The sequence below is a fragment of the Typopeltis vanoorti genome, chromosome 18 (assembly GCF_054136105.1).
Source record: "Typopeltis vanoorti isolate ZY-2024b chromosome 18, IOZ_Tvanoo_1.0, whole genome shotgun sequence".
NCBI classification, from domain to species: domain Eukaryota; kingdom Metazoa; phylum Arthropoda; class Arachnida; order Uropygi; family Thelyphonidae; genus Typopeltis; species Typopeltis vanoorti.
Window position 1 is genome coordinate 93307770 of NC_143566.1, and position 21118 is coordinate 93328887.

General features: G+C 40.8%; 1 protein-coding gene across 1 annotated transcript in view; it reads right to left on the minus strand.

The window, feature by feature from the left end:
* Window positions 1-21118, minus strand: part of LOC150096939 (zinc finger homeobox protein 3-like) — a 156748-nt gene that overhangs the window by 86370 nt on the left and 49260 nt on the right. Inside the window, exon 3 of the mRNA XM_090408098.1 lies at window positions 3395-9601. Coding sequence (XP_090264224.1) covers window positions 3395-9601 — 6207 coding nt within the window. The remainder of the gene's footprint in view (window positions 1-3394; window positions 9602-21118) is intronic.

Here is a 21118-nt window from a genome sequence, read left to right on the forward strand (position 1 = left end):
GATTGGAAGATCAATTGCAGAATACGAATGGGTAGGCTTAGGGAAGAGAGTATTGAATTTATTATTTAAAAGGATGGGTTATTATTATCAAGGATTCTGTCATTAATTCGACCTCGTTTATTAGTGTTGGCGCTACCCCAGAGAGTATTGTGACCATCAAAAGTACGGTTTCAGGCAGTTGAAAGATGAGGTTATCAATTTCATTTAACTCAGCACTTGGTGTTAAATAAATTGAACATATTGTAATCAGAAATCCCAAGGAGAGGCGAATCTCTACTGCTTCCAGAGGAGTATTATGCTGGACATGATGAAAAAGTGTATGACTGCCCCACTAGAATTGCTACTCCACCAACAGCAGGATCACCTTTAGTTGTGTCCTTGCATAGAACAGTGAAATTTCTTAAGGGTCCTAAGTATGTTTCCTGTGGACAGAATCGATATTCTGGCGAAGTCCACAATAGTTCCGTTGTAAAAATTTTCCTATTGTTTTGATTTTTTAAACTTGTCTGATATTCGGAAGGTTGAGCACTTACCATAGCGAGGTTTGTATTTTGGAAAGTATGGACGGCCAGTGTCTATCTCTTCCTTTGAAAAAATATTCAATCCATCATCTGATGTGTCAGAATCGCTGGTAAGTTTAATTTATTTTCAGTGGATATCGAAGTATCCATTTCTTTCTGTCGGAGTGTCCGGTACTTTATATTTAAGTCCTAGTCATAAATTTTTGACTAGTGGCTTCTCATCGAATGGAACCATTTTTTAGTTGTTTCCTGTTGTTTTAGTTGAGTGTATACAATTGATGCGCTCAACAGAGAAGCACCTCGCGATCATAAAGTTCAAGTATGGTAAAATTATCTGATGGTGGAATAGACGTAAGAGTTTCAGATGCTGTTGATATTTTCTTAACTGTCACCTTCTCAGCATAAAAGGATCTTAGGATTGGTGGTGATTAACTTTCTTTTCACACCCAGATATATGTTTTGTTCTGTTTTAATATTTTGTATTTCTTTTTTCATATTTCTATTTCTGACATGTACAGGGATAAGTTAGATGCTCTCCCTGATTTATGCATTTAGCTTTCTGGGCAGAGCAAGATTGGTTATCATGCTCTTTACTACCGCATCGGGCACATATGGTAGGACCACGACAGGCAGTTTGGGTATGTCCATATTTCTGACATTTAGAGCATCTGAGTGGATTTGGGATGTACATTCTAACAGGACAGTTGAGATGCCTTTGCTTTTACAGATGGTGGAGACTTAGGTGTATCAAAAGTAAGGATGCTGTTTCTGGTCTGAATCAGGTGACCACTCCTATGTATCACGATGTGCCCCATACTTGTCACTCACTGATTTTAACTGTGAGGTGTTACAGTGATTGGTATTCCGCCTATTGATTGACTCAGCAGTTTTTCAGAATGTTGCAGGTATGATGTTTCTACAAGATCACCAGAACGTAATTTCTTAACTGTTTTGGGAGAGCCTGCCGGTCCTTCTAAACCCTTTTGAACAAAGAAGGTTGGCATTTTTTCTATTGGTTTTTCACCTGTTGCGTGAATGACCAGAAACACTGGTACATTCCAGGATGAAGACTTCATTCTTAAGAGATTTTTTGTTCAGCGTCACAACTCTCCAAATACCATGGAGCCACACATGGACGTCCACTAAGCGGCAAGTAATGACTGCTCTAGGGGAGTGGAACGCCAGGATTAACCAGTTCGCTATACTAGCCTATTCCACAGCTAGCCTTGAGTCCCGACCGTGGATGACGGGGATGATAGACTTACTACAATGCCTTTTACCCTTGCAGACAAGCCCACTAGCCGTTTGTTTTTAGCCATCCAAGACCGCCTATCTTGTTGATGCAGAGGTCACAGTTGTGCAAGACTGCCAACCGAAAATCTTCTCTGAATGTCCACATGTCACATTGCATAGCAAACACGGTAGAAGAGGAGCATTGAATCCCAGTGCTGATGGTCTGGATGAAATGATAGTAAAAAAAGAATCAGGAGGAGTAGAGCGAAGAATACGGGAAGAAAAGCCCCATGGGGATGGAAACATCAGGGATTCCAAAATATACAAGTCAAGTCATCAGGTGAATAAGAAAAACAACCTAGAAAAACAATTTTCAGGAGGATTTTTTTTCACATTCGGTAAATATAAGTTAGATTTTAAAATATTGCAAATATCTTTGATTTCAACATATCCATACATACTTTCATCATCTCACCAATACCATAAAATTATTCACTATTTTTTGTTGCAAAGAAACCTGAGCTTACTATTTTTTTTAAAAACAAATCGTGTGTATTAAACTGCTGTATGTGTATATAAGCACAAGTATAAACATCTGCCAATTCATAAATATACAAAGTACTATATAAATACACTCAAAACTAAATTTCCATTGTAAACATCAAAGCAAAAACACGTCTATGAAGGAGGGGAATCATTTTCTCAATCAATCAAAAATAATCTAAGAGTTCACCGAGACGCAGAGGGGAAAATCTTATGCCCTCCCCTCAAAAAAAAAAAAGTTAAATGACTACTGTCTACTTCTACCCACGGCAATTTAAAAAGACTGCTTGAGGAGCACGGGTACACAGGGATGGAGGTAGGGGAGCATCTGCTACAAGGATTACACCACAAACTAAATGTTCAAAATAATTCTGTTGGTATAAACAAAAAATAACGCAACAAACCAAACATCTGTAAACAACAAGTTTATTTTACATACTGCTAAAGCATACACAAACTATATACATTTCAGCACGGTCGCCCGTTAGAGGGCGCTTTCTGCCAGGCCTGCTACAACAGAATAAGGCATGCCTCTAGCACAGCCTAGGCATTTAGAAATAAAAGGCACAGACACATGCATGCAGACCGGAGCGTTGTGCCACAGGAAAGGATAGGGAAAAAACTTAGATTTGTACATTAGGGATGCTACACTAGCGACATCTGGCGACTATGATACAAAAATAAAGCCACACTGCGTCATCTTAAGGGGATAGAATGGGGGAACAAGCGACTCATAATACAGTTCATGCTACTCAGAAATAAACGCCTTCTGAGGGCCAAAAACTACACAATAGGGAGGTCTTGAGGGGTCACATCCAATCAAGCAGGGTGGCGAGCAAATAGTCCTATGTATAAAGGCATCTGTGCCATTAGGAACGGTCAATGATTAAAATGTACAAAAATGGCAAAATACTTGTCTGTCTTGTATATAATATGTACACTGTCTTGGCTTACCTCTCGTACCTTGGTCCCCCGAACTTAGGAACTAGATCGGCCCACGAGAGCCCGCATTCATGAAATAAATAGGCCATACACAAACACATGCACACACGTTTGGCTAGAGTCCTGGGATCCCGTAGGTCAGAGTTTAGTCCTACCTGGGTAAATGGTTGGCTGCAGAAAGGCCCCGGGAACGCCGGGATAATAACCGGGAAAGCCCGCATACATGTATGGGAACAGGCTGGATGCGTCGCTTCCAGGAAGCATGAAGTCACCGAGGGGATTCATCACAACATTGTCTTGGGAGGATACTGGGATCTGCGAAGATGTCATCTCTTCCTTTGGCTTGGTGGGTAAGCCATCGACGGCACAGTTCTGATCCTTTCTGGAATCGCCTTTCTCGGATTCGGACGACACGCTAGGGGTGAAGTTGGGGAGGGAGGAAGGGAGTGAGGGTATCTGCGAAAGTCCCATCATTTGCATGAGACCTGGAGCAGGCGTCATGTTGGTGGAGCAATTTCTGTTCCTGGTCAAATCTGGCTGTTGAGGAGGAAGGGTCAAGTCAGTCCTATCGGAGCTGTCTTGGCTCTCGGTGAGTTTCTTCATGCTTTCGATATGAGTCCTGAGTTTATCGATGTGCTTCTTGGAGAAGAGATGTTCCTGCACACTCGAAGCTGAGAACTTCAGGTTATATTTGATCTGGCACAACGTACATTCCTCTGGCTGCTTGTAAGATTCCATTTCGTGGCCAAACGTCTTCTCAAAGGCCAATTTGTTCTTCTTTTCTTTGGCTCGAGCATTCTGGAACCACACCTGAATAACTCTTTTCGGCAGTCCGATATCTCGACCCAGCGTCTCGCATTCAGCCATCGACGGAGTCTTGTAATCAACGAAAATGGACTTCATGACCTTGAGCTGCACCGTTGACATCTGGGTGCGAAACCTCTTTCCAGAGTTGGTCATTCGCCGATGCAAGCTGATGTGGGAACCGGGTGAGGTAGGATTGCTCTCATACGCATCTTCTCCGTCCATATTGTCCGTCGATTCGGAATACGTTTCGGAGCGAGCATCGTCAGCAATTCCCGTATGTGACATTCCATCTTCCGCTAGAAGGAACGCAATGTCCTTGTCGCCACCGAGTTTCAGAGGTTTGCTGAGATCAAGAGGAGAATCGGTGGTTTCTTTGCCTTCTGCTTTCTCTGGATTCTTATTGGACGTTGCGTCGTTACTTTGTGTGGAATCCTTGCTCGTGTGACTAGGGGAACACAACTCATCCAAGTACTTCTTCAACGAATCTTCGTAATAGCGCTTCATTGTACTTTGAACCGAATCAGCAGACGTGGATGGGGTATTTAGTGGGGGAGAGGGTGAAGGTAGAGAGGTGGAAGGTTTTTCGTCTAACGGACTGGAACATGTAGGAGCTTCTGGATTCGAATCGTCTCCATCACCATCGGGAAGGGCATCGATGTTGATGTCGCCTTTGGTGTACTGATCTGCATGCCGGGTGGCCAAATGAGATTCCAGAGCAGAGCGGGCCTTGAACAGTGCTCGACAGAAAGGACATCTTTTGTGGATGACTTGTTGATGTGCCCGAAATTGACCTTTGCGCTCTCGTGCTCGTGTGTTCTGAAACCAAACTTGTACCACTCTTTTCTTCAATCCCACTTCCTTGGCAATGTTCTCCAGCATCTTCCGACTCGGATTACTCTCCACCTGATACTGCTGATACAAATAGTCCAATTGTTCGGGAAGGATAGTGGTTCTTAGTCTCTTGTCCTTAGGCTGTTCAGGAGTGGAATCCTCGTCGTCTGAGACTTTTCGTTTCATCTGAGGCAACGGTGGCGTTTGCGTGTCATACGACATCATTCCAAATGATGAGTTTGAGAAGTTGGGGAAAAGGCTGGGATTCATCATATGAACGAGTTGATGCTCTCTCCAAAGATCTAATCTGGAGAATGCTAAACTGCATTTATCACATCTGTACGTACCATTCTGCCCAAACTTGTCCTGAGGTCTAGGAACCACCGGACTCGGACTCGGTAAGGATGGTGGCCGAGATCTTTCATCAGTTCCAATAGTTTGTTTTAATTGAGCAGCTAACGGATTTTCGTCTTTGAAACAGGAACCTTTTTGGTGTTTTATCAACTCATAATACCTCTGGAATACTTGAGAGCATTTGTTACACTTGTAGTTGAGTCCTGGTGTTCTCTGAAAGCGAGTCGATCTCTCTTCTTCGATAGCTACTGGTGGTTGGTTTTCATACACTTTTCTTGCTTTTTGACGAGCGTTTTGAAACCAAACCACAATAACTCTAGGACTGAGATTGAGAAGTTTGGAGAGATACTCCAGATCATCATCTTTAGGATATGCATTTGTCTCAAAGAATTCCTGAAGTACCTTGATTTGATAATCCGTAAACCTCGTACGATTGGCACGTTTTCCAGAGCTTGATGTGGTTGGTGTAGTTGTACCGCTTGGAGTTCCTGTGGAGTGGGGAGATTCTGAGGTAGGAGGAGAACAAGGAGCCATGGGAGAAGTGAGAGGATTAAGAAAACTGGGAAGGAAGTCTGAGGTGGGATTATGCAGATCATTGAAGTAGGTGGGATTACTTGTACTTATCACTGGAATGGAGCATGGCGTTGACACCAAGATATTCGCGTCGGAAAATGGGAGAACACATGAATTTGATGGAGTGGGCCTTTCTTCATGCAGAGGAGATTTCGGGGTCTTTGGCCTTTTTTCTGATGGTTTATCTTCCGAGCTACCACTACTGGTTTCTTCATTCCTGCTACTGCTGTTGTCTCTACACTTGTCTTTAACTTCATCCATGTTGTGATTTACAGAATGGACCTTAGCTTCTCCAGTTTTTTCGTACTCTTCCAAATTTAGAAAGGTTGACGGAGGATTGTTGAAGTTGTATGGAGAGTCTTTATTCCTTTGTCTTTCTTTGAACAGCGTATTCCGAAACCAATGTTTGATGACCTTCAGTGGGAGTCCAGATTTATCTGACATTTCCATGAGCTGCTCTTCCGTTGGCGAGTTGTTGATGTCAAAGTAGGCTCTCAGTATTTTCAACTGGTCATCGCTAATTCTAGTTCGTGCTCGCTTTTGTTGTTGGGCATGAGATAATTGTTGTTGTTGAAGAAGTTTCTGAGCAGCAAAGAAATTCGGATCCATTGGATTGGGCATCATAGGATGGGTAAAGGCAGAAGCCATTAGAGGATCAAGAGGAGGAGGCATCATTAGAGGTATTAGTGGTGGGTGAAGGTTCATGGCTCCACTAAAGGGCAAGTTCATGCTCATGTTCAGTCCCATTGGCATTCCGATACCTAAACCCATGTTCATTAGTAATTGGTTGAACTGAAGATGAGCTGCCATCTGGGTTGCTGTCATAGTAGCTGCTTCTGATACCTGGGGGGAAGCAAAGGAAGTGACTGGGGGAGTGATAGAAGGAGGAAGTGAGAGAGATGGTGGTCCTGAAGGAGTCACTGGAGTTGATGATGGCCCTGTGCTTGGCTCACCACTTGAAGATGGAGAAGTGGCTTCAGATATACTTACTTCATCAGCAGCTGGGGCTGATGATGCATTTCTCCTCTCGTAATCAACTTTAAAATCCTCAGCAAATTTTTCAACCATCAATATTGGCACAATGTTTTTGTGAATTTCTTCCTGATGCGACTTTAAAACCCAGATGCTAGAGAAATCTCGTCCGCATTCTTCACACACCGACCGATTAATCTCTGGAAGATCAATTTTTGTCTTCTCTTTTTTGTCTTCATTCTCGAGTAAGATGTTTTTGCTTTTGCTTTCTTCTATTGCATCTTTCTTTGGATGATCATCTGCCTCTTTCTTTTCAACTTCTTTTCTTGGTTTCTTTTGAGTCATTTCGTTGAACTGCATCACTACATCAAACCCAAAGCTTTCTAAAAGATGTCGAAACATTGGAGGTTTTGTACGAGGAAAAGCAAACTTAGAAAACATCATCTTTCCTGGAGTTGGACTCGATTGTGATTGGTGATGGGAAATACTGTTCGTTATACTTGGTGAAGGTGATGTTTCAGGATGAGGAAGCGGCAATGATAGTCTCTGTTGAGATTCTTCTCTTTCATGAGGTAACGATAATCTTGATAAATGAGGTGGAGGTTGTGTTAATCCTGGGATTGGTGGTGGCTGAGGTGTGTTTGGTGCAGCAGACAGGAGAGGAGGAGGTGGTTGAGAGAGAAAACAGTAGAGTTGCTGATGTTGCAGAAGAGCTTCTTGAGACATGAATATAACTCCGCATCTATGACACGTGAAGATGCCTTGAGGGGACATCTGAGAAGGAACGAGAACAGGAGGTTGTGCAATATGTGAGACTAGACCAAGAGCTTGCTGGAGACCTGTTGGATCTGAGGGAAGGTGAAAGGAGATTTGTGGAGATACAGAAGTAACAGGAATTGCCATTGCTGACGATGACGTAGGAAGTGAGAAAGGAGGGAGGTCAGAAATCCTGGGTGACTGTATCGGAGGAGGAGTGATTTGTGGAAGAGATCCTTCAGAACTTTTTTGTGGCTGTTGTTCTTGTCCAGAGTCTGGCCTCTCAATTAACGGCAGTGAGAGATCCACTTGGCCAGTCATCGCTAGCTCGTGCAGTTTAGATGCTCTTGTCTGATGTAGGACTGATCGCACGTGAATGTCCAATGTAGAACTTTGGCTATAAGCCACCTTGCAGATGTTACATCGGAAAGGTTTTTTCTCGTTATCTCCAGAATCAGATGTGCTGCAATTGTTGTTGTTTATTGAAGGCGTGGAAGGAGTTGAGGGCTTTGTAGTTATGACTGGGGTAGGGGTAGTACGTACTGAATTTGTACTGTTTGTAGGGGTGGTTGCAGTGCTGGTGCTAGTAACAACAGAGTTAGTTTTAGTAGTGGAAGTAGAGGTGACTACTGTGGTTGCTGGGTTGCTATTTTCTTTCATGCTAATTTTTAACTTGTGCAGATGAGATACAGAATTATAATGAACTAAGAGAATGTTCTTTTGCGTGAAAGATTCCTTGCATACTTCACACTTGAATGGTCTGTTGGGATCCAAGTATTTCTCCATAGGATAGCTCATCTTCTCCCCTTTCCTATGCAGTAGGGTTTTGTTGTGACTAGTCAAGTAACTCTGTCGTGTGAAGGCGACCTTACAACGGTGGCACTTGTATTTTCTCGTGGGATCATTGTAACTGTCTTCTGCTATAGCCTGACTGTTAATGTAGTCCTCCAAAACGTGATCTTTTCCGTCGTCTCCATCAGGCGCATCGTTTTCTTCCAAAAATCCCACATCTTCAATTTCCTCTTCTTCATCTTCATCCACCTCCTCCCTGTTACTTTCCTTTTTCAACAGTTCTGTCGTTTGAGGATCCAACACTCCTCCACTTCCTCCTCCACTTAGTAGAGGATTATTAGCTAGACTGTTACGATACCGTTCCATTTCTTCTTTAGACATATCTACATGAGATGTCTCTACATGCTTCTGCAGTGCTGCCACCGTGCGGAAACTCCTATCACACAAGACGCATTTCGTCGCCGCTCGAATTACATGATATTGGGTGTGCAGTTGTAACTTCTCGAGTGTCTTGAAAGCCAAGCTGCATTGGTTGCATCGATATTTGTACACGTGCCTTTCCGACACCGACAGCGGCGATTTCTTTGTGTGAATCTCCTTGAAATGGATTTGAGTGGCAGCCAAGGTGTTGAAACACTGATTGCAACCCTTCTTCCAACACAAATATCCAGATGGCTTCTTCTTATCCACATGACCAAATTCGTGTTGGTGACAGAAAAGATCTTCGATTACAGAGTACACTTTCCCACATACGGCGCAAGAAAAATCTTCCACACCACCTTCATCTCCACTGGCTTTGTCTCGACTGTCGCTGTCGCTTTTTCCATCAATGTCACCTAGATCGGGCTTTGTTTCCGCTACCTCTGTACTCTGAGGTGATGAAGAATTCTGCTTTCCTGTTGGATTGGCCATAGCCCATTCCGATTGGTCTACCATTAACATGAGGCGCTGCACGCCCTCCTGTGTTACATTGTGGACTTCCACTAAGTGATTCTCCAATCGCGCGTATTCTTTAAATCCTTCTTGACACAGCGGACATGGAACAGAAGTGGGTCGTTGGGAATGCTGAGCCATCACATGCATCTGGATGCGAACCTCACTACTGCTTGAATAATTACAAAAAGGACAGGTGTGATTGGCATCTGTGGCGGGTTCGGCATTGGCCTTGTCTAGCAGAGCTTGTTTAAGCATTGATCCATCATCGACCTTTTGGTGGTCTTCAAGACGTTCTTCTTCTACTCGACCGTCGACTTCCACCATCTTGTTGGTCTTGTTATCTGAAAAATACAAATCATGAGGGACTCAGATTAAAATCAGGAAGAAAAAACCCTCGAATACTCGTAAGATATCTGACAATGACAATATTTTGGAGGAGGTGGAGAATATTACTTGACACAGAAATATGATTAGGAACCCAACATGGCTAAACCCTACATTGTATTGCCATACTGGTTCCTAAAATTTAAATAAAATTCCGAAAAAAAAAAATTTATATTGCTAAGTCGCCAAAATATTAATTTTTGTTAGTGGTGGAGGGCGCACTAGTAGGAAATACAGTAACAAAAAAAAAAAAAAAAAAATTATTTAAAAAAAAAAAAGAACGGTGAAAGAAATCCTTGACCTACTATTATGTATACAGCTGAAATTTTTAATTAGAACATCTCCTTCTCAAAGAAATTAATTTATATACTATTTTTTCTCACTTTGTCTAGAGATTTGATTATATTATTAATACAGCACTGAATTTAAAGGGGCTAAGAAAAATTCATCGAAGAATGGTTAGAAATAAGTATTCTAGAGGTTTGTTTCTATAATACATGATTCGTTAAATAATAAACTGGAGTTTTTGTTAACTATAGACGGGATTTGTCATCAAAAGGAAGACAGCGAGCAGATGAGCTGGGATCTACGATATCCCAGCAATACCGTTTAGAATAGCGTTAAACTGCAGTCACAAGCAGTGTGACTTTTGCGCCCTAGGCATAGTTTACAAGTGCGCCCCTTATTTCATAAACTAAAATGATTCTAATTGACATTAAACAAAATAAAATTGTCTTTCGGGTTAAATTAACAGCTAATTGGTAGGGCTTTTTTATTTTCGTTTTTAATTAATTTGAAAAATTCTCTGTTATAATTCATTTACAAAGAAAAAGTTATAAAATACCGAAATTTAATATTTTAAAATGTTAACGTTTTAAAATATTTATCTTAACTGAATTTTAAATAGCGGTAGGTTCAAATCACTTAGGTAAGGAACAAAAAAGAACCAAGAGTTGAATAGTAAAATAGTGTGATGTGTGAGGGATAAGGAAAAAGAATCCATACCTAAATCATATATCACTATTTAATTTTGATATTTTAGTAAAGTATGAATAAAGCATAGCTTGAAGTTTTGCGCCCCTTCATGGCTTGCGCCCTAGGCGGTTTCCTAGTTTGCCTAAATGGTAGCGCCGGCCCTGGTCACAAGCAATCTGGAGTATCTGAAGATTCCAGTAGGCTTGCAGTTAATTGTAATTAAAAATACTGCAAAAATGCCTATAAACTCATTTTAAATTATCCTATTTCGAAACAGTGAAAACAAATAATATTTGTATACATTATTTGGAGATTTTAGGGATGAGGTAACGAACATGATCATCTGAAAAACCTACATCAGTTTTGTTATACTGTATTCGTATTACGAATCTCTGAATACATAAACCGATCTTTAACTAATCCAACACTTTTATATTTTAAAATTTACTAAGAAAAACATAAATTTTATATCGTCCATATTAATCCCTAATCAAAGAAAACATGATATTAAGTATCATGTTTTCTTTGATTAGGGATTTTATTTTAGTATACGCATGGAGTATACGCAATTCTTGAAGGCGTATGCTATTTTTTTTCCCTTCTAGCAAGTAAGGTTTTGATTTCTTACATGGATGACTGTTTCAGATAGGGTTCACAGAATATGAAGTAACTGGGGACATCAAGATTATCTTCTCTAAATGACCTGTAGGTTTTTCAGGGGAATGTTATTTAGTCACTAGTCAATTGAACAACTTTAATTTTGCGCCCTCAAAATGAAAGAAAGTTTGAGACACTTCATGATGCCGACTTCTCGGAAAGACATTACTCGATGTGAATGGTAAATAGGAAGTGAGGGGATAGGCGTGATCAAATCACGTTAGCACTCCAAACATAAAGAAAACATACAAGATGCAAACTTAACAAACAAACAACGAATAAATGCAAGCGTGCTTATTTTTCTGTAAGAAGAGAGATGGTCTTCCTCTCACATCATTCTGATATGTTAGAAGCGATAGGATTTGTTAAAAACTCGCGAATCTGACAAACTAATTGAAGAATGGAGTTCATGCATTGGTCGTAATAATTCCAATCACCGAAATCCCCTCTTCAGGAGTAAGAAAAGAGAAAAACGTTAACTTCTTTGGAATATTAAGAAGAAAAAAAAAGCATGTACTACATGAATATATCAGGCTAACGATGATACTACTCTTCTTACCTAAAACTAGAATAAATAAAGCTGCTATTATTTGGTGTCCCTCAATGTCCTTAAATCCATCTAGGGTGGAATTGCTAGACATCAATGCGGCGTTTCTAAAGGCCCTATTTAAAATATGACCTATTCAGGGATGGCACACCACTAAATACATTTACTTTTGGATAAAAAAAATCATATATATAGCTCCTGATGAAGATGAACTATTTCTGTAATGCGGAAAGAACCGGACCAGTAATTCGGTTGGAAATACGAACAGATTAAGCAGTAGAGGTTATCAATAGTCAGCAACGGTTCACTGATCTTCTGTCATGCTGGATTTGTAACTATAAGCTCCGCAGACAATTAATTGTTATGAACCGGTGGTGTCCGTGGGCTATCGTAGTCCTTCGCGAAGAGTAGAATGCTTAGTTATCTCGCCAACTACAGACGTATCTTATAATAGACTTTAGGCAGAAATGGACATTGCCCATTCCACAGCTGTCGTTATAACTCAGGAAGTTGGGTCAACTTTGTAGCTATTTGTTTAATCAAATACGGTCTATTGATTCGACTATTGGTTCAAAACAATTCATTGCCGTGGGAAGGGGAGGTTTATGAGTACAAAATTGACATTGCTGTGAAGCAGTGAACCAATACTAATATTAGTAGCTTCGATCAAATATGACAAGCATCAAATTCTTCCTGGAAATTTGAAATCTTCAGTATTTTTATCCCATTGTTTTCCACTTGTGTGAAGCCTGATGTTGTCGTCACCAGTTGGCTTAATGTCTGGGAGTTGATAATTCGCAAAATAATTATTCAGATATTTTAGACATTCTCTTTCAAGTGTTATAGCCATATTAACACTTAACGACAGAAAAATATGAAAATAAAGCTGAAAATCCAGCAATGTAGCCAATGCATTTTTATTGATATTTGCTGTTATGAATTGTGGAGCAGTTTAAGATAAGTTCCATATATTTTTAGGGTTCGTGTTAAAGGTTTTAGTTAACAGCTTATAAAACCTACAAAAAAAGCATATCTTTGCTGCTAAACGTACAAAGGAAAAGATAATAAGGGACGCACAAACGAGTGTCAAGAACAACAATATAAAACTTAGTAGCTATGATTCCACACCCTACGACCAGTGGGCTTTTAATTGACATCATAAGAAGCAACTCCACAGTATTATCGCTACTGATTTTATTTGTGGCAGCCCATGTGTCAATACTTTAACCACGTCCACGTAGTTCTCCAAAAAAATGGAAACGCTTAGATTTGCAGCACACATAGAGAGAAGCCTCACCCCTGAAATATTCAAGAAGCCTTCTATTCTTTCTTAAAAGCACGAAATTGTAGTGTGAAAATATTAGAGATTCATTTCTCTTGTTATCATATTACAATCCTTCGTGGATGGCACTCACATGAAAAACTTACTGATAACATTAGTGTTGTGTTTAGTTTAACTCATTCAATGCCATTACTCCTTAAGTAATACATCTACTCTATAATATAAAGACTCGAAGGGGGGTCCCCTTTTGAGTCTTCAAAATTCAACAACTGGCCTACCAGTCCGCAACTCGGAGGATTGGGCGCCATAGGCCCCAGGGAAGACGGAACCCCTTTTCGAGTCATCAGAATTCAAGGAGAACCGGCCTACCAGTCCGGAACTCGGGGGGTTGGGCGCCGTAGGTGTCAGGGGAGCGGAGCCCTCCCTAGTATCTTATATTATCTGTAGACTGCCCCCCCCCCCCAATGCTATTGCAGTAGTCGAGAGCTAGGAGTGCACCTTGATTATTTTGCTATTTCTTTTCGTCTTATGCAGTGGAAGCCTGCCTTCTCTCCAAGTATTTGTCTCGCTTACTAGGCTGAAGTCCCAACCCACTTGGTCAATGTAGAATGAATTGGGGCCAAAACCCCAATGAAAGGGCCTCTGGAACTCTAAACTTTCATTTCTTGGAAAATTCTAATATGGTTGTGCCTTATAACACATCTCATGCTGCATCGGTTGTCGCGCAGAATGATCAGAGTAGCGTTCAGGATTTAGGCAGAGGGGTTTTGTTCGAGAAATATATTACAGTCTCCTGCACAAGTCACTGTTGCTGTGAACGAGTAATACAGAAAGTATGGAATTAATCTCAGACGTGAACTTTACATATGCACATAAAACGCACGGGGTATACAAAGGGGTACTCTTAATATTGTCTGTTAAACGATGGAGAGGTAGAAAATTGACATCCTAGGAATTACGGAGACCAGATGGGATGGAGAAATTCATTTCAAAAGACAGGATGTAAGCTGATTGTTTATTCAGGAAGTGACTCAAAGCACTATACGTTAGCTGTGGCACAGAAGAAAGCAACGTGTCAATCGTGGTAGTTTATGCATCCCACACAGAGAGGTCTGATGAAGAGAGTGAGGGATACTACAAAAACCAGACTGTTTTTTGAACTGCCTACGAAGGAGGGATGTACTTTTCATCTTATGGGACTTAAATGCAAAAATGGGAAAGGGTATGAGAGTTAGGCCGGCCTGAGTGTGGTATGTTTGGTCTGGGTAAACATAACATCCGTGGTGAAAGGCTGTTGGAATTTACCCTTGCTAAGAGATAGTAACAACTAATCTCTTACCTGCTCCCAGAAACACCCCACAACGGACCCGTACTTGAACATTTAACATTGATAGGTCAAGGAACCAGACTGATTACATCCTGGTACTCCAATGGTGGAAGAGAAGCATCTCTGATGTGCATACTTGTCCCACAGACCATCAACTAGTAAGAGCCAAAGTAACACTGACACTCGGAAACGTTCCAGGTCAGTCCTGTCGCACTAGAATGGATGTCAGAGTAATCCCTAGTGGGTTTACAGAAGAAACATCAACATATGTGGATGATCGTTTGGAGAAAAATGCGGAGAATTCAACTAAAATGCTCTAGGAAGGAGTCAAGGCAATAATACATGATACAGCCAAGAAACATCCAAGTCCCTGTTAAAAGATCAAGTGATCCATCGATATCAGATTCAACATGACATCTGATTGAAAGAAAGCGGTAAAAGAAACGAATAGACACAGCAGAGAGGATAAGGAAATTTTGGAGAAGCCTTCTCACTATGAAAATTTCGATTTGGCATGAGGTTGAAAGAGCAGTTAAATAAATTAACAGCAATAAGCCCAGGCGCCGATGGAATTGCAGCAGAGTTAATTAAGGCCACAGGGAATGGAGGGATCACAGTGTTTCAGAGATTGATTACAAGAGTATGGAAAACAAGATCATGGCTTAGAGACCGGAAGAAGTCGGTTTTCATACCACTACATAAGAACGGAGATATGAAAGATTGCAAGAAATATAGAACTAGTAGTTTATATCTCATGCAAGCAAGAGTTTATTAAAGATAATTCTAAGTAGGATTGAGAATTTTGCTCAAGCATTTCTGCCAAAGTTGAGGCTGAAATGCTTGAACAACAAGCAAGTTCTGAGACATCTCTAAGCTCATCCTTTGCCTTAAACAGATCACTGAAAAGTATAAAGAACAGACTCCCCTTTACGTAATGCGTTTCATAGACCACTTAAAAGCTTTTAACTGAGTTCAGCGTATGAATCTGTGGTAAGAAATGAAAATAAGAGGTTTTCCTCAACACAGTCGGGTTGATAGCCAACTGATTGCCGTCAGGTTGGCTACGGAGTTAGGTAAGGATGCCTACTTTCTCCTCACCTGTATAGTATCTATGCTGAGCATATCATGTGTGTAGCATTGGATGAGCTTAAAACAGGTATTAGGATAGGTGGCCAGATTAATCAGTAATCTTATGTACGCTGATGCTACAGTTGAAGTTCTCTGTTTTTACAGATCTCATTAACTTTGTCAAGGATTCGTCCTAGTTCTTGTCATTACAAATGAAGGACTTCAACTTAAACCTAGAAAGACAAAGATTATGGTTCTCAAAGGAAATATAAACAGAGAAGCTCATGAGAAACAAGTATACAACTATACCACAGATTTAATGGAAAAAGAATTGAGAAAGTCATCAAGTTCGAGTACGTGGGATCCATCATTAATGCGAAGAATTGCTGTTAAGAAGAGATCGACAAAAGATTAAGAATAGCCAAAACAACACTCAGAGATTTGCCTAAAATCTGGAGGGATGGATCTGTCTCCACAGGAACAAAGTTAAAAGATTCTGGATGCAGCTCCTTTTTTACAACAGCGACTTATGGATGTGAGACCTGAAACCTAAAGAAATCTGATGCAATAAAAAAGGACAGCCACTTTTGAGATGTGGTTAAAGAAGACTGTTTAGGATATCATATACTGAAAGGAGTACAAATGAATGGGTGTTAGAAAAGATCAGTAGAACTTTAAGGCTTCTTAAGGATACTGACAGAAGAAAGTTAAAATATTTTGGACACATTGAAAGGATGGAAGGAGGACCTCTCAGAACAGTAATAGAAGGTAAAGTTCCGGGAAAAAGAGGAAGGGGTAGACCATCAATGAGATGGATGGATGGTGTGTCTGGAGTGAATGATCTTCAGAGTGCTGAAGATTCCAGAAAAGTATGCAACAGCACCACCTGGCGAGAACTGGTGTGGCACATCATTGAGGAACAGAGTGAAGTGCCATTACCGCATTTAATGATGGGTGGGCAATGCCATTATATATATCTATCATGAAAGAGAGTCCATAAGTATTCGGACAATGTTCTGCAGATCATTAGTAATTGATACTTTGTAAAGCTAATTACATTACCAGTTTATGGTAGTGGCTTCAACATTTTAAGTCGTACCACCTTGTATAGCAATTGCAGAATATGTGTGCTTCCTTAGATCATATCTGCTCAAAATGAGATTTATCTTGCCGCTGCGGTATCATTCTTGATTATAGCGATAAGAATGATTTTTGAAACAAGTATCGCCATAAATCCAAATGATTTGAAGTAAGCCATATTCGGACCAAACAGTCATGCAAGACCACAATATGCTATGCAATGGTGCTGAATATAGACTATGTTTAAATAAGAGTATACTTCAGAAAAACCTAAACTGCAACTTTTCTATAGATTGTGACTCTGGCTCGGATCAGACTTTCCACCTTTCTAGACAGGTCCACAAGGTTGGGATAATATGCATCATGTACTGTGGATTACTCTTGGACGCACTGGTGCAACCTCAACCTGATATTCCATTTCGTTCTTAAAATGTGTTCTATTGGCGTGAGATGAGGACTCCGTGAAGACCGGCGAAGTGTTTTGCCATTTCCTCAAACAGTATGACACGGAGGACTGTCGTATCGAAAAAGACTTGAGTCTGTTCCGAAAAGGATTCCACAGCCATGGGCATTCATCGTTCGAGGCAACACAACCAGCGGTTAACCTGGAAGACATGTTTCCATTAAACTTGCGGCAGAAAACTTCACAAATAGAATGATGCAGCTCCCAGATATCTGTCACACCACACCTGACCACATCAGTAAAGTGTGTGGCGTGATTCGAAGCTGCAAATTAATGGTGTAGGCATTCACAGTGTGCTATAAATCAGCGTAGTCTGCACCGTTTGCCATGGTTAATGTTTAGCTTAAGTGCAGTGATGCTCTTCTGTACAAAATCAAGACTAATAGGTCCTTTAAGTGATATTCTCTAACAACTGTGAATCCCCCTCTAGACACTTTGAACTCTGCAGGTTTATCATTTACACATCAGACTGCCGAAATTGCCATATAATCTTCCTGATACCATCGATATGTTAATGTTAGCTTCCTGGATCTTCTTATACAACTATCTGAAGTGGCAACTGACATTTCCATTGCCTACAGTTTATTTAGGTGATGCAATCTTTTATCATACGAGAGATTCTGGTAGAATGGTTGTAAAGCAAACAGGGATCTATCTGTTGGCCTTTGCGTTACATAACAGTTCATGAGGGAATATAGGAACATATGTTCCTGTACTTACACATGAACACAAGTAGGAATGACCCAGGTTTTACACACTGACAACTTTTTCTTGTCAACTGCGATGGCCAGAATATACATGAATATGCATTTCTTGTATGACAAAAATATTTATTGCGTTTTTTGCCAAGATAACAAGCGTAGCTAGAGATGGTCAGTGTCCACATTTAGTAGGTTTCTTGGCACTGTCCATAAACGAGAGGTTTCCGGATCTTTCACAATGCATATCCTTTATCAAGGTCAACCAGACGGATGCGAGTTCCTCCATGTTGCTAACGAGTGGAAGCTGTAGTGAGAACTCATTCATTAACATGTCAGTCTGATGACGTCACTCTGATAAACACGGCACTTCTCAGTTCTGCAGTTGCGTCATTTTATGTTCGAAAACCAAAATCGGACGTTTTCCGCGCGGGAAGGTAATTAAAATCTGGGTGCGTCCTTGCAAACACAGAAACGTCATTACGATATAATCAGCGCCAATGTGAAAAGTTTTAGAAATAAACAAGAAACAAAAATGCCGTAATGAGCTCGACTCATCCGCCATTATCGGAGAATGACGGAGCCAGACATAACACTCAGAGGTGCCAACATAATTCACGAAGTTCTCTTGGCCTCGAACGAACAGAAGCCGATATTAAATCAACAGGTTTTGTGTGCGTGATACATACCAAAGTTTACTGATAGGAAGTGCTATTTTAACATTTGCTTGAATGTCTGACTACCAAGTATATTCGCCACTAAACAATGAATTTGTCAGAAACTGAATATACACTACTTACCAAAAATGTAGGAGCCTCAGAAAATATAATCGCCTGCTTATGTGCTCCTAAATAACTCGTCACACACGAACCAAGTAGCACCATATTACCGATGTGACTTGGAGCGTTATGGCGCGGAGAGACATTCTGGTACATTTTAAGAGTTTTCCTGACCTGATTAACACTAATTGCCACAAGATGATTCATTAGTCGATACTGGAACTGCGCAAAATGTTAAAAGAGTGGCACCACTAGTTCCATATCACTTAACATCAGCTATTACTTGAACATCAAAAAGTGTGAGTCAGTGAGTGACAGATATGATCACAAGTCACAAACGAGTTGGGTTCCTCACACCACTAACATCAGTGGAGAAACAAGGGAAAAACTATAAACTACTGACTTTCACAAGACTCCATCGTCTATCGCAGATAGTGAACCACTGCATACGAAAAGTTCTGAAGAGATTACAGCAGCATACAATTAGACACGATGAGAGTACACCTCAGAAAACGATGCTGGAACTTCGGAGAAGACCATTTTCTAGGTGGTGACCAAGCGACTTCGAGGTAATCCAGGATTGCACCAGTTCAAAGCATGAATATTAACAGACCTGCACTAAACAGAGAAGGAATCCAAATCGTGCTTGTTTCGGGCTGCACCAATACAATATAAATAGTTACTATGGCAGCGACACTATTAAGCCAATCACCGATCTTTAACATTTCACGATATTCGTCTTCACGTACAAGCTTGTGCAGTTGCACGACACCCAGCCAAAGGCTGTACACATAAAGCCACGTGTAGAAATGCAAACGTGCCCGAATCAATATGCAGATCGTGTGGCCTAAAACCACGCCAGATCAATAACAACACGTGCATTTCTGACACCCCCATACCTGTAGCACACACACACACACACACGAACACATACAAGCGAGAGAGAGAAGGCAATTGTAGCTGTCTCTTAGGCGTGCGTCTTCCTCGGCGGACGGATGGTTGGATCCTAATCCCCGGCATTTGTAAATGTCTACGGCACTTCCATCTCGTTGTGGTGCGAAGAAGGCGCGCGCGCGCGCGCTTTTCGTATTAGGTGCACCTAACTGGTGGCTGGAATATCCACGCCGCAGTGGGATAAAGTGTCGCCCAAACACCATTCGCAGAATTAATAAAAAGGATCAAACGTAAGGCGAAGACCGGCAGGGATAAAAGAAAAACAGAAAGATCCGACGCAAGCGTGCATAAATCGGTTTTCCAAGTAAAACAGTGGCTGCACAGTCAACTGGAAGATCTTACCTAGCAAACACACCACTAAGGCTCTACATCACGCACGTGCCTTGATCCCTTTTCTCTTTAATCCTACTAATGTCGCAGAATGATGATTTGGTCACCAATTTGTCCTGCCTGGATGTGCCCATCGTCAAACACAAGAACTACCGTCGTTTCTCCCCAACTCCTCCCCCGACGTTTTCGTTTAACACGCTGTGTCCCGTTCCCTCCTTTCGGAGCTGTTTTGTAGTTAATTCCTTTGGCGCAATGCCAAGAAAAAAGTAGATTACCGAAGTCTATATTAAGCTTGTGGTCGTTAATGACCACCGTGGAAAGGTTTGTATGTCCACCTCTGACAGTTAAATATTTTATGGTTTGCAAGGACCCGAGTCATTTCCATCATTAACCTGAAGCCACCCGTGCTAACAAAGAAATCTCCTCTACTAGATGGAAAGGGGGAAAGGCAGCGTAAGCTTCACTTTTGAAGATATCAGTTAAATTCTTATGTCTTTAAGATGGTAATAGACTTCTGTTAACATCCTAATTTGATGCCCGCTTTCTTTTACTCCTTATCCTTGGTTCCCTATATAGTAAAATGCCTACATTAAAATTCTTTCTTTTAAAAATTGACAATTTTAAGATTTTTCAATTTCGATTCCGTAGGAATAGTAGTCTAGATTCTTTCGTATCCTTTTTTTTTATCCTAAAGAATATCCTCTTCTTTGAGACATGGTTTTGTTTTGTCACTGGTAACAGCCCCCAAAATACAAATCCCTTTACCCGCTAATTTACACACTGCAATCACGTCGCCCTTTCTACCTCCCAAAAGCTCACTAAATTGCAGAAAAATAATCAATATATTCTTGGAGCTGTAAATACAGTCTCTTAATCCTCTGAACTGTCTCTGAGCACTTTCAATTCTCTTGACAGACGTCAAAAATTTCGTGACCAACAGAGCCCAACATCCAAAATACTGGACGGTCTTTAAACCCAGTAATCTTTTTCAATACAGCATCGGACACTCTCGGTCTTATATACGATTACAGCACCGTACAATGAACTTCTAAGTCGGTAGTCCAGTTGTAGTCACTTCCGACTGAATCTGAACGAGCTGTTAAACTACATCAATAGTTTCAGTACTCGTATTAAATATGCTTTGGGACTGATAATGCTTTAAAAGTATAACAGATGTATACTTTAAGAATAACCACTGTATTTATTCATTTACATTTAATATTTTAAGATCTAAAGAAGCAGACTAAAGAGTCTGTGTAACTAGAAGATTGAAATAAATAAAGAGGTTTATAAGCATACACCAGTTAATCGTAA